At 44.7% G+C, this 21,677-nt stretch overlaps 1 protein-coding gene across 5 annotated transcripts in view; it reads left to right on the forward strand.

Moving 5' to 3' along the window:
- Positions 1–12,259, forward strand: part of CHST3 (carbohydrate sulfotransferase 3) — a 58,995-nt gene extending 46,736 nt beyond the window's left edge. For all 5 annotated transcript variants that reach the window (XM_020994661.2, XM_020994660.2, XM_020994662.2 and 2 more), the window contains 2 exons: positions 6,759–7,032; positions 8,517–12,259. In XM_020994661.2, the coding sequence (XP_020850320.1) occupies positions 6,893–7,032; positions 8,517–9,756 (1,380 nt within the window). In that variant the 5' untranslated portion in view covers positions 6,759–6,892 and the 3' untranslated portion in view covers positions 9,757–12,259. The remainder of the gene's footprint in view (positions 1–6,758; positions 7,033–8,516) is intronic.
- The last annotated feature ends 9,418 nt before the right edge of the window (positions 12,260–21,677 follow it).

Raw genomic sequence — 21,677 nt, forward strand, 5'->3', positions numbered from 1 at the left:
GTGGCCTGTTTTCACCCTGAGTTTAATACTTCTCTCATTTGGGCTGTGGGCCCTCCAGGAAGGAATCATGTTCAGGCATGGCTCATATTGGTGTTCACTCAATGCTATTTATACTATTAATAACCCTCTAAATGAGTCCAGTGCTGTTCTCAAGGACACCCAGACATTCAAGGCAGTGTTGTTTGCTCTAACTTTTTTTAGGTGATCTTGAAATTGGAAACTTGAACTTGAACTTGGAAGATCGTGAGACAGGCAAGGCCACTGTTGTTTGATGTCTTGGTTTCATGGCATGGTCATCATAGGACATGTCTACAGTGGAAGATGGTGGCCTTCCATTCCCTCTCTTCTTCTTCTTTTTTTTTTTAGGCAGTTGGGGTTGAGTGACTTACCCAGGGTCACACAGCTAGTAAGTGTCAAGTGTTTGATCTGAGGCTGGATTTGAACTCAAGTCCTCCTGACTTCAGGACCGGTGCTCTAACCACCGTACCACCTACCTGCCCCCCCTTCTTCTGCCATACATCTAAACTTTCAAAATAGGGGTGGTAACCCCTCAAAACCCCTAGCATCTCCGTCTCCATGCTTGGTACCACCCCCTTAGCCCTTCCCTGCAGCCCACAAGCTGCACCAGCATCCATGTGGAATTAGGTCTAGAAAAGTTCCAGCCCTCCCATGCTTACATTTTTCTAGCATTCATCAATGAGCTGTTTTTAACACTTGGAAAGCTTACATTCCCACAGGGTCTCTCCTCACTCCATAGGCAAAGAGCCAACTATATTTCTTTGGAAAGGACAAAGAGTCTCGTGCATTCCAGGAAAGTAGTAAAACATTCAAAACCCAGAAGGTTTCATTCATTCTCTTGCCTTGTTTCCTTCTTCATATCACCTCCTGAGGGAGAGTTTGAATTCCATTCCCTGACTCCTTCAAACCCCTTTTGTTGTTCTTTCTAAGTCCTTAAGTTCAGATGTTTCCACTAATCTCTCTCTCTCTCTCTCTCTCTCTCTCTCTCTCTCTCTCTCTCTCTCTCTCTCTCTCTCTTTCTCTCTCACTCTCTCCCCTTCCCTTCCTCTCTCCCTTCCTCCCTTTCTCTCCTTCTCCCTCTGTTTCTGTCTGTCCTCCCACTCCTGCAATTTCATTCATGTAGAATTCACCTTCTGAGGAAACTCCTGCCAAAACAGATCCACGCCTGCTCTGCGATTTAAAGTCTTAGGAGTTGCCCATGTACACTGAGAGGTTAAGTGATTTGCCCAGAGTCACACAGCCAGTATGTGTTAGAGACAGCAATGGAATCTTGGTCTTCCTAACTCACTCCCATGGGCTGTCCATCCATTATGCCAAGATTCGTTCCTCCCCTCCCCCATTTTACACACAAGGAAATACAGACTCAGAACAGTGAGGTGACTAGTCCAAATATAAGTTACAAAGAGGCAAATGTGGAAATTTAACGATCTCAGGAGTCAGAGGACCTGGGTTCAAAACTGTCTCTGATGCCTTTGTTACCTTGGGCAAGCTAAAAACCCTAACTGGGCCTCAGTTCCCTCATCTATAAAAGGAGGGGGTTAGGCTGGGTGACCTCTAATATCCCTTTCAGCTCAAAATCTCTGATCCTATGATTCCATGTAAGCCAGATACAAGGAAAAACTTTTGAAAAATTAGAGCCATCTGAGAGTGGAATGGGCAGCCTTGGGAGTTAGTGGGTGTCTACAGTCAATTCTTCTCACCTTCTACTTAATTCTCTCTGTCTGGCTTCTAACATCATCATTCAACCAAAACTTCTCCCTCCAAGTTACCAATTGATATCCTAATTGACAATGGCTTTTTCTCAGTCTTCATTGTCTTTTGCTCTCTGCACCTTTTGCCACGGTCAATCATCCGCTTCTCCTTGACATTCTCTCCACTCTAGGTTTCTCGGATACTACTCTTTCCTGCTTCTCCTCCTCTTTATCTGACTGCTCCTTCTCAGTCTCCATCCATGAATCTTCATCTAGGTCAGAACTCCTAAGAGAAGTTATCCCACAGGGCTCTCTTCTCATCCCCCTCTTTACTTATCAATTCCCACAGATTCAATATTCATCTCTATGCTTAGTACACAGTAGGCACTTAATAAATGTGACTGACTGATTGATGGTCCAAAGGGTGGCTGAAAGGTAGAGGGGATTCTTATTCTTATTCAGAGAGGGATTGGATGGGGAGGCAATAGAAAAACACTGTTTGCAATTAAGTGACACTATTTACAAAACACTGTGCTAAATACCAGAAATACAGATTAAAAAGTGATACACATAAGAGTCTCTGCTCTCTAATTGGTGGAGACAGCACAACATGGAAATGTCCTGTGGTCTTTAGGGCTGATGGCAAGTCTGAGTGGGCAAAGTGGGACCACTAGAAGATGAAAGAAAGGATCACAGACTGGTCCAGTGGGTAACTGCCCTCTGAGCAGGTGGGATTTGGCCTTAGATAGCTTCTGACACCTTCAAATCCCAAATTTCAGTTTCTATGATTCTGTGACCAGAGGTTTTTTTTTTCCATAAAGCTAAATTCCAGGGACCAGAAATATCATAGACAGTGTTGGTTGCGAAGATATTTGAACACAGAGGTTTGGGAGGAACAGACGCTATCCCTACAGAATGCAGAGCTCCATGTGAAATCTGGCCCACTGCCCCATGTCTCTGACCACCCACACACAGTTCTCCTTGCTTTCATCCAAGAGGCCAGAACAGGATGGGGATTCAGAGACCTGTAGATTCTCTGTTGAAGGAAGCTCAAATGGAGATGCTATGATAGAGATTCCCTCTTCCTTACTCAGTGGTTTCTAGAAAAGCCTCAGGGATCCTCTGGGGAAATAGCTGGTGTTGAAGGATTCTGAGCCCATGAAACTCATAAAGTATTTTGCACAGTGGGAAGTGAGTAGGATGCTTCCAGAGAGAGAGGAAGAACACCAGGGAGGGGAGCTTCTCTGGGAAGACTAGTTTTGCCTAAGGGAAATATGTTGCTAATGTAGGTTGTTAGGGGAGGTAATAATTTGTTTCTAGGAATCTGCCCCTCTTGGTATAAAGATCATTGAGAAAGAAAAAACAACCACCACCGTCTTGTTTGAGACATGGACCATTCCAAATGACAGAGTCACCTTTGGAGAAAGCAGTGCTGTGATCTGGCTCTCTAGATGTGCAGCACATCTTTCCGAGGTGGTCCAAACTCTTCAGTGCTCTTCCTCAAGCTCCGTCTTCTTTGATCTCAGCAGCTTTGGAGGATGTCGACCACCCCGTCTTCCTGGATGATTTCTCCTTTTTGGCTTCCATTTCTTGCTTCCTGAAGCAACTAGGTGGAGTAGTGGGCAGGATGCTGAACTCTGAGACAGGATGTCCCGAGTTTGAATTCTCCCTTAGATGCCTATTAGCTGTATATCTCTGGGCCAGTTGCTTAATCTTTCTTCACCTTCAGCTTCCTCATGGCAACAACCTCACAAGGTTTTTGTGATAGGTCAAATGTGATAATATAAGTAAAATGGTTTGCAAACCATCAAACATTATATAAATTTTAGGTATTATTATTCCTTAACATTGCCCTACTAAGTATCTTCTTATTCTCTCTCTCTCTCTCTCTCTCTCTCTCTCTCTCTCTCTCTCTCTCTCTCTCTCTCTCTCTCGGCAATTGGGCTTAAGTGACTTGCCCAGGGTCACACAGCTAGTAAGTATCTGAGTCCAGATTTGAACTCAGGTCCTTCTGACTCCAGGGCCAGTGCTCTATCCACTGTGCTACCTAGTTGCCCTCATCTCATTTTTTTTAAAGTGTTTTGTTGATTCTTTTAAAAATTTTTTATTAAATTATTTTTATTTATCAACAATCACTTCCATAAGCTTTTGAGTTTAAAATTTTTCTCCCCCTCCCTCCTCCCTCTTCCCTCCCCCCTCCCCAAGACAGTGCACAATCTGATATAGGTTTTACATATACATTCCTATTAAACATATTTCCACCTTAGTGATGTTGTAAGGAAGAATTAGAACCAATAGGAGGAGCCACCAGAAAGAGGAAACAAATCAAAACAGAAGAAAAAAAAATAGCAAATAGTATGCTTCAATCTGCATTCAAACTTCATCGTTCTTTCTTCGGATGTGGATAGCATTTTCCATCATGAGACCTTTGGAGACGTCTTAGATCCTTGCACTGCTGAGAAGGGCTAAGTTTATCAATGTTAGTTATCACACAACGTGGCTGTTACTGTGTACAACATTCTCCTGGTTCTGCTCACTTCACTCAGCATCAGTCCATGCAACTCTTTCCAGGTTTTTCTGAAGTCCACCTGCTCATCATTTCTTATAGCACAATAGTATTCCATTACATTCATATACCACAACCTGTTCAGCCATTCCCCAATTGATGGGCATCCCCTCAATTTCCAATTCTTTGCCACCACAAAAAAGCTGCTATAAATATTTTTGTACATGTGGGTCCTTTTCCCATTTGTATGATCTCTTTGGGATACAGCCCTAGAAGTGCTATTGCTAGGTCAAAGGGTATGCACATTTTTATAGCCCTTTGGGCATAGGTCCAAATTGCTCTCCAAAATAGTTGGATCATTTCACAACTCTGCCAACAATGTATTAGTGTTCCAATTTTCCCACATCTTCTCCAACATTTATCATTTACTTGCTATGTCATGTTGGCCAATCTGATAGGTGTAATATGGTGCTTCAGAGTTGTTTTGATTTGCATTTATCTAATTGATAGTGATTTAGAGCATTTTTTCATATGACTAGATGGCTTTAGTTTCTTCACCTGAGAACTGCCTGTTCATATCCTTTGACCATTTATCAATTGGGGAATGATTGTTGATTCTTAAAAAAAAAAAACTGTCATTGTGACTTCCAGTCAACCCCGAATAGAACTCACCCTTAGAACAGAAGTAGAGGTGAGCAAAACAGCTAACATGTTGACTCCTCCTGCTTAGCTCCATGCCTCTAATTCACCACCTCTCTTCTGAGAGAGGGGTATGTTTCACTCCAAACAGAAATGGAATGGACGGCCTTGGGAAGCAGCTGTCTTCCCTCTCACTGGAAATCTTCAGCAAAAACTGAGTGGGCACTTGTCACATATCTTACAGAAGGGATGGCTCTACATGAGCTGATGAGTCATCCCTTCCCACTGGGAGAAAAGGTGACTCTGTCATTTGGAATAGTCCATGTCAGGGTGAGGGTGCGTGGGAAGATAAGATGCTATTCCAACTTTTCTGGTTTTAGAAATATTTTGCCTTCAGAACTGGTTCACTTAAAAAAAGTATTGATTACTATTGTTTTTATGTCACCATCATTTTCCAATCAATTCTGCTTCCCTCCCATACCCATAGAGGCCTCTCTTATAAAAGAAGAAAAAGGTGGGAAAGGCAGTTCAGCAAGCAGTAACAGCAATAACAAACCAGTCAAATCTGATAGCCCCTCCCCACCTCTGCAAGGAAGGGAGGGGAAGGCACATTCTCATGTCTCTTCTTTGGGGAAGAAGATTCAGGAAGACCTGAAGCGCAAATTCAGTCTCAGACACTTACTAGCAGTGTGACCCTAGGCAAGTCACTTAACCCCATTTGCCTCAGTTTTCTCATCTGTAAAATGAGGGCATACTGGAGAAGGAAATGGCAAACCACTCCAGTATTTTTGCCAAGAAAACCCCCTGGACAAGCAACCATGGAGTCACATAGAGTTGGACACAACTGAACGACTAAACAACAATTCATTGTATATATTGCTTTCTAGATTTTTCTTGCTTCACTTTGCATCAGTTCATAAAAATCTTTCCATGCCTCCTAATAGTCTCCACAGTCATAATTTCTTATGGCATAGCAGTACCGTCACATTCATCTACCACTGCTGGTTTGGCTGTTCCCTGAATCACTGGGCATCCTCCTCTTTCTCCAGTTCTTTGCTGCTATAATAAGCACTGCTAGGAATATTTTGGTTTTCCTGGGACCTTTCTTTCTATCCTTGACCTCCTTGGATTACATGCCTAGACCATGAAGTTTTCTTTGAAACATAAAAAAAGATAGTGTTGCTTCTGTTTGTGGTTCAATAAAAATCATATTTGAGTTCAATTCAGTTTCAGATTCCAGCCAATCCATGTCATTCATTTTGCTTTAGGTTTCCATGGATAAGGGCTGTAGTTATTATTTTTCCCACTTAATGGTATTTTATTTTTTTCCAATTACATGTAAAAATAGTTTTCAACATTCATTTTTATAAGATTTTTAGTTCCAAATTTTTTTCTCCCTCCCTCCCCTCCCCCTACCCAAGATGGCAAGCAATCTGATATAAGCTATACATATACAAGCATATTAAACATATTTCCACATTAGTCATATTGTGAAAGAAGAATCAGAGTGAAAAACCATGAGAAAGAAAAAACAAAAGAGAAAATAGTATGCTTCCATCTGCATTCAGACTCCATAGTCCTTTCTCTGGATGTGGATAGCATTTTCCATCTTCAGTCCTTTGGAATTGTTTTAGATCATTGTATTGCTGAGAAGAGCTAAGTCTATCAAAGTTGGTCATCGCTCAATGTTGCTGTTACTGTGTACAGTGTTCTCCTGGTTCTTCTCACTTTACTCAGCATCAGTTCATGTCAGTCTTTCCAGGTTTTTCTGAAATCTGTAGGGGCTGTAGTTATGTTAAGCCCCTGGAAGGATGGAGTCCTGCATCTACTGGCTCCAACATCCTTTTTTTCCCTTGTTTCAAAATGCAAGATGTTTAGCTGACATCACTTTTCTCTTTCTGCAGGACGTGGGTGTCCTCCACTGGATGACAAGATCAAAGATGTGGTCCAGCTAACTACCCAAGGTTAGGGGCTGGACAGCTTTTGGGAGGGGAAGGAGCTCCTAGAGCCCCTCCCTCCCTCTCCCCAACCGATTCCCATGGAAAGAGGACATTCTTGGCCTCAGGATACTCGGGACCTTCTACACAGCCTGAGAATGAGGAGCAAATATGCTCTTTTCCTCCTGTTTGTGGTTATCGTTTTTGTCTTCATTGAGAAAGAAAATAAAATCATATCAAGGTAAGGATGAGGCAACCATTATTCCTTATTTTCATGAATTCCTTCATTCATTGAACAAAAGTACCTACTGTGTATGAAGCATTATGTGAGGCACTGGGGCCTATGCAGAGTTTGGATAAGACATTATCCCTGCCCTCATAGAGCTTGTAATCTAGTAGGGAGATGAGACTAAACAATGACACAAAAACCTTTTCGACCCCATTTCATTCATTCATCCATCCATCCATCCATCCACCCATCCATCCACCCATCCATCCATTCATTCATCCATCCATCCATCCATCCATCCATCCATCCATCCATCCATCCACCCATCCATCCATTCATTCATCCATCCATCCATCCATCATCCATCCATCCATCCATGCACCCATCCACCCATTCATCCATCTATCTATCTGTCCATCTATCTATCTATCTATCTATCTATCTATCTATCTATCTATCTATCTATCTACCTACCTACCTACCTACTTATCAGCTGGACCTGTTGTTTTACTAGTATAGGGAACTCCCAATGATGAATCTCCTACCAATGCAGATTGGCATTCACTTGAGGACCAAAATCAAATACCATACATATTTATTATAAGAGTTTTCTTTTTTCGTTCTTTTTCTGCTGATTGAAGGGAAGGTTGGAAGGAAGAAAAAAAATTGCTTCATAATTGGGTGGGAATTATTTTTTCCTTATTACATTTATTATTATTATTATTAATTTATTTTTAGTTATCTGCAATCACTTCCAAATGCTTTTGAGTTTAAAATTTTTCTTCCCCTCCTTCCCCACCTCTCTCCCCAAACCAGCCTGCAATCTGATATAGGCTCTACATATACATTCTTATTAAACTCATTTTCACATTAGTCATGTTGTAAGGAAGAATTAAAACCAATAGGAGGAACCACAAGAAAGAAAAAACAAAACAAAACAGAAGGAAAAAAAATAGCAAATAGCATGCTTCAATCTGCAGTGAATTTTTTTTTTTAAAAAGACACCTGAGTTCTTTCCTGACTCTGCTACTAACTTTTATCTTATTGAGGGGGGCCCAGTCGAGATTAAGTGACTTGCCCAGGGTCACAGAGTAAGTAAGTACCGGAGGGCTGATTTGAACTGAGGTCCTCCTGACTCCACTGCACTGAGGTACTCTCTCCACCATACCACCCAGCTGCAGCTGCTATTACTAGGTCTTACTGGTCCTTACTTTCTTCCTCTGTCAAATGGAAAGTTTTGAATAGCCTTAACATCCTCGGATTCTGTTCCCTGAGTCAGGAACTGAACTAGAGAGAATTGCTCCAAGGAGGTTTCCTGAAGGAAATGGCTGGTGTGTTGACATTTGGCTGCTTGCATAGATACTAACGCTAGCAGTGATATTATTTTAAACAGAATTAGATATTTGTAAAGTGCTTTGCAAACCTTAAAGTGCTGTATGGGTTCTGCATGCTATTATCATCATCATCGTTACTATTATTTTCTTTTGTGCTCACAGGGTCTCCGACAAGCTGAAGCAAATCCCACAATCCCTAATGGATGCCAACAGCACCGACCCAGCCCTGATCCTTTCGGAGAATGCGTCCCTCCTATCCCTGAGTGAACTGGACTCTTCCTTCTCCCAACTCCAAGAGCGGCTCCGCAACCTCACCCTGCAGCTGGGCGAGGGGCCCGAGGAGCTGCCCCTGGGCCCACGACGGCACGTGCTTCTGATGGCCACCACCAGGACCGGCTCCTCCTTCGTGGGGGAGTTCTTTAACCAGCAAGGCAACATCTTCTACCTCTTCGAACCTCTGTGGCATATCGAACGGACGGTGACCTTTGAACCTGGGGGAGCCAATGCCGCTGGCTCGGCCCTGGTCTACCGGGACGTGCTGAAGCAGCTGTTCCTCTGCGACCTCTACATCCTGGAGCACTTCATCACCCCTCTTCCCGAGGATCATTTGACTCAGTTCATGTTCCGGAGAGGGTCCAGCCGCTCGCTCTGTGAGGAGCCTGTCTGTACGCCCTTTGTCAAGAAGGTCTTTGAGAAGTACCATTGCAAGAACCGCCGCTGTGGCCCCCTCAACTTAACCCTGGCCGCGGACGCCTGCCAGCGCAAAGAGCACATCGCCCTCAAAGCCGTGCGCATCCGGCAGTTGGAATTCCTTCGCACCCTCGTAGAGGATCCCCGCCTGGACATGCGGATCATCCAGCTGGTCCGGGACCCCCGGGCCGTGCAGGCGTCCCGCATGGTGGCCTTCTCTGGCAAATATGAGACCTGGAAGAAGTGGGTGGCGGAAGGAGAGGCCCGCCTGCGGGAGGACGAGGTCCAGAGGCTTCGGGGCAACTGCGAGAGCATCCGCCTCTCGGCTGAGCTGGGCCTGAGCCAGCCCTCCTGGCTGCGAGGCCGTTACATGCTGGTCCGCTATGAGGACGTGGCCCGCCTGCCCCTGCAGAAGGCCCGGGAGATGTACCGTTTTGCGGGCATCACCCTCACCCCCCAGGTGGAAGATTGGATCCGTAAGAACACCCAAGCCCCACGGGACAGCAGCGGCATCTACTCCACCCAGAAGAACTCCTCGGAGCAATTTGACAAGTGGAGGTTCAGCATCCCCTTCAAGCTGGCCCAGGTGGTACAGGGCGCCTGCGGCCCCGCTATGGAGCTCTTTGGCTACAAGTTGGCCCCTGATCCAGCCACCCTCACCAATCGCTCCATCAGTCTGCTGGAGGACCGGGGCACCTTCTGGGTGACGTAATGGCAGAAGGGGGGACTGGATCCTCAGCCATGATCCCCATCCTCACCCCCCTGACTTCCTACTGATGTCAACTGAAACTGAAATGCAACAGATAAGTCAGAGCAATGACACAGAGCCTGAAGAGGGTGGGGGTGTGGTGGCAAGGGTCATCCAGTAAGAAGTTAAATGAGCCAGGTACATCCTTCTTGCTAGAGAAGTAGGCCTTATCCCCACTCCAACCCCACCCCCATTTATCACTTTTCTACTTATTCTCTTGCCACCAAGATTTCCCAGGACAGAAAGAGACCAGGGCAGGTTCCTGACCCGCTTAGGGGACTTTCAACTTCCATCTAACAGGGATGAATTCTCCCAGGGAAGGTTGTGGGAGGGGCGGGGGGGGGGTTGACGCTAGGCTGGGCTGGTGGATGTCCTGACTTCATTTCACCCTTTGACAGCACACTCTGCCTCCAACCCCATCCTCCCCATCTCCATACAAGTGCCTTCCTGTCCCTGCAGGGTACTTTGGTACTGAACACCCAAAGCAAGTCCACTCACTTTTATTATAATTGTTGAGGAATATGGACGGGGAGGTGAGAGAGACTCATCACCTACTTGGGATAATAAGACTGACAGGAGGGTGTCATTTAAAATTACAAACTCCCAGTTCTGAGTGAGACCCCCTGCCTGTCCCTGGTTCTCACTACTACCTCCTTTTTTCTGTAAGTTTCCTCACTTTTGTGGCAGATGGGCTGCATTAAACTGGCTTTTGACCAACCCTCATACAACTTATTTATGACACCCCACCCCACCCCACCCCCAAGGGCCTTATCCAAAGTCATTTGGCTCCTACAGAGCCTCTCTGTCCTTGAGGGCTGCCCAGGCCTACCCCTGGAAGGCAGGATCAAAGCTTTGCCTAGAGGGGACCAACAAACAGCTCCTCTGGTTGGCTGGCTGAGTGGGGGAGGGGATTCTGAAGCTGGAAGTGCCTAGGGAAGGTTCAGAGGAGAAGGGAGAACAGGACAGCCTCTCTACAAGGCACTGGTTCTTTTCCTACCCCTTCTTCAGACCACAAACTAGCCATCAAGGTGACAAATCAGTGTCTCAAAGCCCCCCTCTCCAACCTCTTTGAGGTTTCTGGGGAGAAAAACTGTTCAGCTTGGTAGGGGACCATTATTTGAGGCTTTAAATTTATTTATGGTTTGGTTTCTTCCTTTGCTATTTTTCTTTCAGCAAGAAGTATTGGTTGGAGGTTGTTGGTAGAGAAGGCGGTTGGGGCCTTGAGGGAAACTTGAAGGAACCAAAGTCTGGGGCCATTGCTACAGGGGGGTCCCCAGAAACACAGTGAGGCAGCTGGAGTCAATTTGAGTCTGCTCAGCCCTACCTCCCCTCCCACCACCAGCCCTGCTTTTCAGGAGAGTTGTCTTCATTACCTCTTTTGCTTCCCCTTTTCCTCAGAGAGGCACCCTGGCCTCAGGAGGCTGTCTCCATGTACATGTTTTGCCTCCAAAGACGATGTCCAGTGACAAGCTCCCTCTCTCCCCTCCAGGGCCATGGCCTAGAAATTAAAACACAAAAAATGCAGTTGTTCCACATCGTTAATTAATTCCACCAGCATTTATTAAAGTGCCTTCGAGTTACCAAAGCTCTGTACCAGGGACTGGTCATCCAAAGAAAAAAAAAAAACAACAAGAAAACAGTGCCTGCCCTCCGGGAGCTTCCATTCTCTTGGGCAATTCAGCATATACAAATTACACATGAGAGTTACACATCCGGTCATCCCAGGCCAGCATAAGTGGTGAGAGAAGTGTGACATTCTATCTGGTGACTGGTCATAGCTCAGGGGAACAAGAAAGAAACATTCCTAAAAGCAGCCAAAATACAGAGTGTCCAGAACCGTGATGGATCCATCTTTGGTTTGGAGGCTTTTTCAGCTGGGGGAGATGTAGCTGTGCATGGATATCTCCATTCTTGATTTCATATTCCATATATGGGCCGTGCAGGCATGTGTCTCTAATGGCCTCCCCCAGTAGATCTTCAGTTTGAACAAACTGGACTGAGACTCGGAGAACCCACCCAGCAGCACTGTATAGGAGCCTCTTCCCACCTCAGGATGGGGTGTTGCTGAAGACATATCTGGCAGGTCCAGAAATGTCTTTTCCTACCGAGGAGACTACTTTCTCCCTCCTCCCTGTCCCCACCCCTCCTTTACCTCCTGGTTCCCCAGAGTGGGAAACTTCCAGCTCCAGCCAGCACCTCACTAACAGGCTTCGAGGGGTGATGGAGGAGCCATTACCTCCACTCCCAGCGTTGTTTTCTGGGGGGCCTAGTCTTGCACATGCCACAGGCTCCCTGCTCCCCACACCGCCATCCTGCCTCCTCCCACCACAGATTTTTGGAGAACTCTATTGAGAATGAACTTGGGAGGGAAGGGTTTCCTATCTTTGGAATATTGTTCACTGCAAATTGAATTAATTTATTTATTTTGTGAAGAGATGAAAAATAAAAAATAGTTTATTTGCAGGGAGTCTGTGTTATATGTATAAATACACTAAAAACACGAGAGAGAGAGAGAGAGAGAGAGAGAGAGAGAGAGAGAGAGAGAGAGAAAGAAGAGAGAGAGAGATGCACATAGTTAAAAATAGAAATGAGGAAGAAGCCAGGAGCTGTAGGTTCAGGATGAGTCCCTGATAACTCATTTAGGACAGGTCCCAGGATGAGCTTTTATCAGGAAAAGCTCCATAGTTATTCTTCTTTTCAACTGAAAAGAAGTTGGAGAAGTCAGGATTCCCAGGTTTTCTGCTGTTACCTTCACCCAGGTCTTCACATATTCTCATTCTCATCTTTCCATTGATCATTATGACTGCTTATGAAACATGGGGACTGAATCTACTGACCATCCAGAAGGGAGGAATGAGGAGCTCTTGTAAGCCCATGAATAAAGTTAAGATAAAACAGCACTTATGCTCTGAGAGCTCTCAGGGCCCTAATGGAGATCAGGAGCCAGCCATTGACTTTGTACCTATGGGAGCCAAACCTGGAATCTTGGGAGAAGTATATTGGGTACTTTCTCTTCCCATCTCTCCTGCTCCCCTCCCATCCCAGCAGATCAGAACTGAGTGGATCAAAGCCCCTGCATAAAAGCAGCAGTGCTGGGGAGAGGGGAGCAAAGGATGAGGTGGAGGCAGTTCATCCTTGGAAGTAGACACCCATTCTTAAGACCAGACCCAAATTCCTCTTCTGCCCTTTCTGGTTCACCTTGGGGAGAGGGGCTGACTCTCATGGTGGGGGGGAACTCAAAGACAGATGAAGCCATTCAGCTTTTGCTTCAGCTGGTCCTCCAGCTTTCCACCAGCATAAAAGCCTCATTCAACAATTAGTCTATTTATTTAGTTCCTTGATGGACACATCTTCAGTTCAACCTTTATAAATAGTTTGGAACATTCCAGCCTGTGGGTGTGAGAGGACAGGGTCTGACATCTCACACACCAGGCCTTCTCCCTTCCCTGCCCTTCTGCCAACCCTTTTAGATTTGCTGACCACAATTGTGTTGTTTTCATAAGCCTAGGAGAAGAAATGAGAGGAAAGGAAGGTATCCTGTAATAGCAGAGATTCCTCAGAGGAGAAAGCTTCTGGACAACAGGCTGCTTACAGCCCTGATTGGGGGAGGGGAAGGAGTGAGAGAAGAGAATGAGTGATATCAGTAGGAGAGAAGTGACTTGGGTAGAGATCAGGAAACCCAGGGTCTAGTTCTGACTTTACCATGTCACCTTCATGGACCTCCTTTCCTCATGACAGAAGGAGGGAGTTTGATGAGTAATCTCTAAGGCCCCTTCCAGCTGTGCTGTTCTGTTATACCTGTCAAGGTATGAAATGTTCCTTTTGGTAGGGAGGGCAGCAGAAAGGGTCTTACTGGGTCACATCCCTTTCATCTCCCTCCTCCCAAGAATCACGTGGTCACCATTCATCAATGACAACTCCTTCCAAGGTGTTCTCCTTTCCTTTGGCTACCAATCTCCCACCATTTGGGTTTGCTAAATCAGGCACTGTCACTCCAAACTCTGCCAGAGAGATGAGGCAAAGTCTACTTTCCTGAATAGACAGAAAAATCCTGCAGGGAGAGGAGTCTAGTGAGGGAAAAGAAGTCTGACCAGAGAACAACTTGAAAGGAAATCCTTGGCCAAAGACTGGTGGGAGGAAATGTGTGGAGACTAGGAAAATATGAAAATTTCTGTTTTGTTTATTTATTTTATTGTGAAGAATTCCTGAGCTCTTAAGCAATTCATTTTAGCTAGGACAAAGCACCAACCTCCCTATATATCTGCCACCCTCCTCAACCAGTCCATGTACACACCTTACATCTGTGGTCCCAGTGACTCTAGAACAAGAATTCTTAACCCTTTTTGTACCATGGGCCCCTTTTACTATCTTGTGAAGCCTATGGACCTCTTGGCAGAATAATTTTTTTAATGTATAAAATACAAAGGGTTACAAAGAAAACCAATTATGCTGAAATACAGTTATCAAAATGCTCTTTTTAAAATCAATTTCACAGACCTTAGTTTAAGAACCCCTGCTCTGATGGTAAGAACACTAGATTTAGAAGAGAGCATTAAGATTCCAGATATTTCAAGTCAATATGCTCTCAGATCTTCTACGTTTTCAAGACAATTGAAGCAGTTTGCTATCTCAAAAGAATGTAGGAGGATAGGTTAAGTGCTTTGAGGTCATTGGATCAAATCTGATCTGTAACTAGATAATTATATGTGTAAATGGTCTTACATGTATAATTATAGATACAATACATACAGTGAAAGTTTGATCTAACATAGCTCATCTAAGTTACGTGCTTCTATTTGGATAATTAGTAGATCATGCAGCCTCTCCAGATCTCCATTTCATTATAAAATGAGAGGACCAGACAAAATGATTTCTAAGGTCCTTTCCACATGGATTCTTTTCTCCTTCCAACAGTGATTGGTGTTGCTCAGACTTTTCACTGGACCCTGTATAGAGTCAGAGATTGAGAGCTAGAGGAGACCTTCAACATTGTCTAGTTCAGTTTTACTTGTGGCTGAGGAGAATAAGACCCCAAGAGGTGAAGGGAGTCACATGGTCTGACCTGCATGTGGCCAGAAAATATCAATCGTCATAGGAATTAACCTGACCAAATGGTTGACAAATTCAGCTCCCTATGGAGAGTGCCAGGTCTAGGACAAGCCCAGACTCCCAATGAGACCAGACAGTGAAAGGTAAAAGGAAAACTCAGGGTAAATTTCAGCAGAATGCTGAAATCAGCAATGAAAGGAACACCATTTTTGAGCACAGAGGACTTGAGTTCAAATCCTGACTCTATGCTTACTACCTATAAGAGTTGGGACAAGTCACTAAAACCTCCCTGCCCTTCAGTTTCCTCATCTATAAAATAAAGGAATTACATAGTAATAAAATAAGGTCCCTTTTAAAATAAAAGGACATATAAGGTTACTGACGGCTCTAAATCAATGGTCCAAGCTCTTTGGTGCTTCTAAAAGCAATCATGAATGTCATATTTTTAATGTCATGTCATGTCATGAATGTCATGTTTTCATATGTCAACTGGAAGGACAATCTCTAATGATAGAAACATAGATTTAGAATTGGATGACCTTAAAGGTCATCTAATCCAACTTCCTCATTGTACAGATGAAGAAACTGAAGACCAGGGAATAATTTGCCCAAGGCCATACAGGCAATCAGTGTCAGAGGTGAGATTTGAACCCACACCTTCTGACTCTTAAGCCAGAGCTCTACCAGCATTCATGAAGCACCTCCTACTTGAAAGGCACTGGGATAGCCATCGGAGGAACAAAGAAAAAAACCCAGTCCATTCCCTCAGTGAGCTTATATTCTACTAGGGGGATACATGATACATGGTATAACTGTAAACAGATACACTGGGGTTTGAGACAAGTGAGAGGGAGCGCTAACACATGGGGAAGATCAGGGAAGGCTTTCTGTAGGAGGCAGGTCATCAGCCAAACTTTCAAAGAAGGCAGAGATTCTAAGGGGCAGAAATGAAGGAGGCACAGGGCTCAACCTGTACAAACACTCGGAAGTAGGAAATCACAGAGTTGGAAGGAACCTCAGAGGTCTTCTCATCATCGTTAGGCCAGTCTGGCTGGAACTTCCAATGCACGAAAGGTAGTAATGGGCGATAAGCCTGGGAAGCACAATGTGAAGCCAGATTGTGATTGGCTTGAAACACCAGCCCAAGTTTGCATTTTATCCTAGTCAAGACCTCAGGCAGCATAGCCTGGTGGAAAGTGACCGGAGATCTGAGTTCCTGTTTGGGCTATGCCTCTAATGCAGAATTTTAGAGCCAAGAAGGGACCTTAGTTTTACAGATAAGTAAATTAAACAGTTCGCCTCAAGTGATCACGGCAAGTGTAGGGACCTCCTGACTTCTGGCCCACCTTTATTTCCAGTACACCACATTGACAAGGTCACTGTGCTTTTCTGGTCTTCATAAAGTGACTGGGTGCGACTAAATAACCTCTAAGTTCTAATAATCGATTCCAGAGAGTTAATTTTTTCCCATCCGATAGCACGTAAAGCTGTTACCAATCATTCATAACTTCATGAGCATTCATTTTTTTTTAGATGCTTTTCTGAATGAATGAGAGCTCCCAAGGGGAGCAAAAGGGAAGGATGATTTTCGACCCTAAAAGGACAAATTTGAATAAAATGGTCCAGGAAGGGTCCTGGGCCCCTGAGAAGCATTGCGAAGGCCCCAGTGAAGAGAAGATGAATGCAGAGAGGGAGGTGGGAAGGCATCATTTCATAATTTTACCTAGGGCTGGCCTGAACTTCAGTCCTCCATCTCAACTCAGAAGATCACTGAAATTAGAACTGGAAGAAATCTTAAAGGTCATCTAGTCCAACCCCAAACCCATTTTACAATAGAGGAAACTGAGACCCCCATCAGGGCTGTGTCCTGCCCAAGTTCACACAGCTAGTAAATGTCCCTCTTTCCATGCTTCAGTCTGACTCATTCAGGAACTGTGTTGACATTAATCCTGAGAGGAAACGCTTCAAACGATTTCTCTCCTGTGCTTTGGTGAGGCAGAAATGACCCTCTCAGTCATCATGACTGCGGGAGAGAGCGCACAGACTCGGTGACGTCTCAGGCTGCGCTGCTGAAGGAAACCTAGAAATATCATTAATTTTAGCGCTTGGTTTGTTGCCGCTTTTTCCCGACACAAACGGCATCCTGGAGAGACACATTGTTCCTAATCATAGAGCAGAGAAGTGCATTTGATGGGAAAACTGCCCACCCTCTCTACCACAAACCAAGCTCGGATCTACTTCTCCTCTCCCTTCAGCTGGTTTCTTCTTCGATGACGCCAAGACCTTGTTCTAGGTTGAGCTGACCCAATCCAAGCAGGTATGCCTGTAGTCACAGTCCCACTAAAGTGTTTCAGCACCTGAGGGAAGACTAGTAACCCTTAGCCTCTGGAACAATGCTTCTAATGAGGTAGCCTAGGGCTGTGGGAAAAGCCCTGGATTTGCATCTCATCGCTGCTACCTCCTAATGACACGATCTGGAGAAAGTTACATCCTCTGTCAGGGTCTCAGTTTCCTTATCTGTAAAATGGAGGGGTTAGACTGGAGGTCCTCAAAGATCCATGTCTGTTCTTCATTCTGTAATTACAGCTGACAGTCAGTGATGTGCTGGTAAAAGTTTAACAGTAGGCTTGGGTGGGGGTGGGAGTATGCAGGACATACTTTTTTTTTTTTTTGGTGAGGCAGTTGGGGTTAAGTGACTTGCCCAGAGTCACACAGCTAGTGAGTGTCGTATGTCTGCGGTCAGATTTGAACTCAAGTCTTCCTGACTCCAGGGCTGGTGCTCTATCCACTGTGCCACCTAGCTGCCCCCAGGACACACTTTAAAGTTTAATCTGCAGTTTAACATCATCTCCATCACTTTCTTAAGTCTAGATAATCAACAAAACAGTAAATCACTCAGTGGGTGGGGGAGGGAGAGAATTTGGAACTCAAAATTTAAAAGAAATGTTAAAAAAAACATTAAAAAAATAAATCAAGCCCTGATTCATCGTTTTTGCCCATTTCTGAGGTGTAGGTGTCAATGCTCATGCTGAAAATTTAACCATTGGCTCCAGCCCCCTCTCTAGCCCCCGTATTGCCTTTTAAAGCTTACAAAGCCCACAACATACATTATCTCTTTTGAACCTTGAAACAACCCCGTGATCTGGTTATAGTAGGAATTATTTGCATCCATTTTACAGATGAGGAAGAAGCTAAAGAGATTAACTAATTTGTCCATGGTCACAAAACTAATCAGAGTCAGAATCAGAATTCTATCAGAGGTCCTCTTCCTTCAGTTCTATGGGAATTCAGTTGGAAACCCAAATCTGGATGGGAGAGTCCTCAAATCATTTCTCTTCATTTCAGGATAAGGTAGAAACAACTCATTCTCAGGACCATTACCAGGTCCTTGGAACAGGTGATGTCCTCCAAAGAAATAAAAGGAATAATCAGAATATATTATGCACAGTCGTATGCTAACAAAACAGAGAACAGAGAAGAAATAATTCAAAAATATAAAATGCCCAAACTATCAGAAGACCAGATAGAGATCTTAAATAACCTGACCTCAGAAAAGGAAACAGATCTAGCTGTAAAGGGACTACCAAAGAAAAATCTCCTGGACCTAATGAATTCACAGGAGAATTCTATTAAACTTCTGAAGAATAGTTGGTACTGAGACTTCACAACTTATTCTCAAAAACTGAGAAAGAAAGCATCTTACCTGGTGCAGCTGGGTGGCACAATGGATAGAGCAGTGGTTCCAGAGTCAGGAAGAGTCATCTTTGTGGGTTCAAATCCTGCCTCAGACGTTGCTGGCTGTGTGACCCTGGGCAAGTCACTTGCCCTCAATTGCTACTGAAAGAAAGCACCCTACCAGAATCTTTCTATGTTATAAATATGGTCCCGATACCTAAACCAAGCAAAGGTAAAACGTGGGGGAAAATATAGGCCAATATCATTAATGGATGTTGATGCAAAGTTTTGAAATGAAATCTTATCAAACAGACTACGGAAATTTATTCAAGAAATCATTTATTATAATCCAGGTGGATAGATACCAAGACTGGTTCAACATGAAGAAAACAATTAACATAATTCTATTAAAAACCCACCTGATATGAAAGGAGAGTGTGACTGAATGGTCAAGAGGGAAGGGCACACGCACCAGACCGGGGTGGGGAACCTGGGGCCTTGAGGCCACATGTGGACTTCTAGATCCTGAAGTGCGGCCTTTTGACTGAATCCAAATTTATAGAGCAAATCCTTAAAAGGAGCTGCACCAGACACTTCAGACCTTAGTTCACCTCTAGCACCATTTTAGTATTGTCTGAAAGACAGATAGGTCAATGGATGCCTCTCAAAAACATGGCCTTCATAGAGCCAAGGAGTCATTTTTGGAGAAGCATTTAATGATGCCAAAGTTTCCGTCTTGTTCCTAACCACAAGACTGCAGTTATCTCTGTCAATGGGCCCCTGTGAGACAAGGCAAGTAACTGGAATGGAACTGGAATGGAAGCATAGTAAAGTGGGAAAGTATTATAGATTTGGGGTTAGAGGACATGAGTTCAAATTCTGCCTCTACACTCTCTGCCTGTGTGACATTGAGCGAGTCACTTAACATCTCTAAACCTCGGTTTCCTCATCTGTAAAATGAGGGGAGTTGAACAAAATGATCTTGAAAACCAATTCTAGCTCTATATTAATGATCCTATGAACTCTCCGGGTCTCCGTTTCTCCATTTACGAAGTGAGGGAGCCAGACACAATGACCTCTAAGATCTCTACCATATCTAAAATCTGTGATCCTCTGTGCCTCACTTTCCCCAGCTGTCATGCCAGGTCAACACGCATCAGAGAATCTCAGTGTTGGAAGGGTCTTCAGAGACCATCTAGCACCAGAATCCTCTCCACAATAAGTTACCATCTCCCTTCCACTTGAAAAGACAGAAAGGGAGAGAGAGAGAGAGAGAGAGAGAGAGAGAGAGAGAGAGAGAGAGAGAGAGAGAGAGAGAGAGAGAGAGAGAGCGATTCCTGAGGTGAGGCAGCACATGCTGTTTTTGGATAGCTCTGTTGGTTAACTTTGCATTCCGTGGAACCACCTTTACAACCATCATTACTCTTTAGTTCTACCCCCTGGGGCCAAGCAGAATAACTCTAATCCCTCTCCCAAGTGCCAGGCTTCACATAACTGAAGGCAGCTAGTAAGTTCCCTTCTTTTTTTGCCTTTTTGGTGAGGCAATCGGGGGTTAAGTGACTTGCCCAGGGTCACACAGCTAGTAAGTGTCATGTGTCTGAGGGCACATGAACTCAGGTCCTCCTGACTCCAAGGCCAGAGCTTATCCACTGCACCACCTAGCTTCCCCAAGTAAGTTCCTTTTAAACCTCCACTTCTATTGGCAGCCAGATAACACAGTAGGTGGAGCTCTGCACCTGGAGTCAGGAAGATCTGAACTCAAATATGGCATCAGACACTTACTAGCTGTTATACTTACAGGTAGCTAGACACTTACAGGTTATGCCAGCTGTGCAACCCTGGGCAAGTCACTTAATCTGCCTGCCTCAGTTTCCTTATCTGTAAAATGGGGATAATCATAGCACCTACCTCCCAGGGTTGTTGTGAGGATCAAATGAGATAATAATTGTAAAGCGCTGAGCATGTGCCTGGCACATAGTAGGTGCTATATAAACGTTAGCTATTGTTATTGCCATCTCATAGCAGGTGTTGTAACACTCACATAGCAAAGGGAGGGTCTTGGGAAATAAGTGATGTCTATACACCAGATAGTTTCTCTTTGAGACTTTTTCTTTGGGTGGTTCTTAAAGGACCAGGTTCTAAAGCTGTCAGACAAAGGTTAGCAATAATAAATAGGTCCCCTGGAGGTGTGAAAAAGCTCGCTAAATGCTGCTATACAACTCACTGAAAGAAGCAGCAGGCAGTAAAAGCCCAGCAGGACAGGGCTTACCCAAAGGAAACCAAAGCTGGGGAAAAAAGGGCCTTTGACCAAGAATAAGCAGGTTCTCATTCCCAGGGCAGCTGAGCAGAGGCAGTGATGCTGAGACTGAAAAGAAGAACAATCGCTTATATTGGCACAGTTGCATTTTGCAACTGTGCAGATGCACTTGGCAAAGAGCTTTACATTTATTGTCCAATTTGACCCTCGCAAGAACCTTCTTAGGTCAATAAAGCAGGTATTTTACAGAGGAGACGGAGGCTATGGTTTTAGGATTTATTTGTTCGAGGTTAAGTCCTAGTCCGGAGGAGAGTCAGGATTGGAAACAAACACTTTTGAATTCTCCCACTGCTGAGGCTCACGGATCACACGGAGGAAAAGAGATTTAGAGCTGGGAGGAAACGTTGGGGTCATTCAGTCCAACCCTCTTGTTGATGAATAGCTGCTTGACAGTTGAGGAAACCGAGCCTCTGGGAAGTTAAGTGATTTGCCCAGTATCACAGGTAAGAAACAGCAGACCTGGGGTCTGAGCCCAGGGTTGCTGCCTTCAATCCCTGAGCTCTTTCCGTTGTATCGCTTCCCACGTACATGTGGGTTGATAGGGCTTTTCACCCACATAAAAGCCCATCCTCTTATAGCCCCCCTAAGGTCTGAGGCTTCCATTTCCCCCAAGCCACCTTCATCTTCCAAGATTTTGTTTCAAAACTGGGTGAATAAGACACCTTCTTCATCTCCATCCGACATGCCACCTGTCCTTGAGATCCTGATTCCATCTCCCAGGAAAGCCCTCACTCTCGTGAGTCAGACTCTGTCCCAAGCAGCGGCCAACCCTGAAACAACAGCCCTATCTAGAAATAAAGCTAAGAGGAGGTTGGATTTAAGCTGTCTAGAAAATACAGAGCAG

This window comes from Phascolarctos cinereus, unplaced genomic scaffold, assembly GCF_003287225.1.
Source record: "Phascolarctos cinereus isolate Bilbo 61053 unplaced genomic scaffold, phaCin_HiC Scaffold_3;HRSCAF=262, whole genome shotgun sequence".
NCBI lineage: Eukaryota > Metazoa > Chordata > Mammalia > Diprotodontia > Phascolarctidae > Phascolarctos > Phascolarctos cinereus.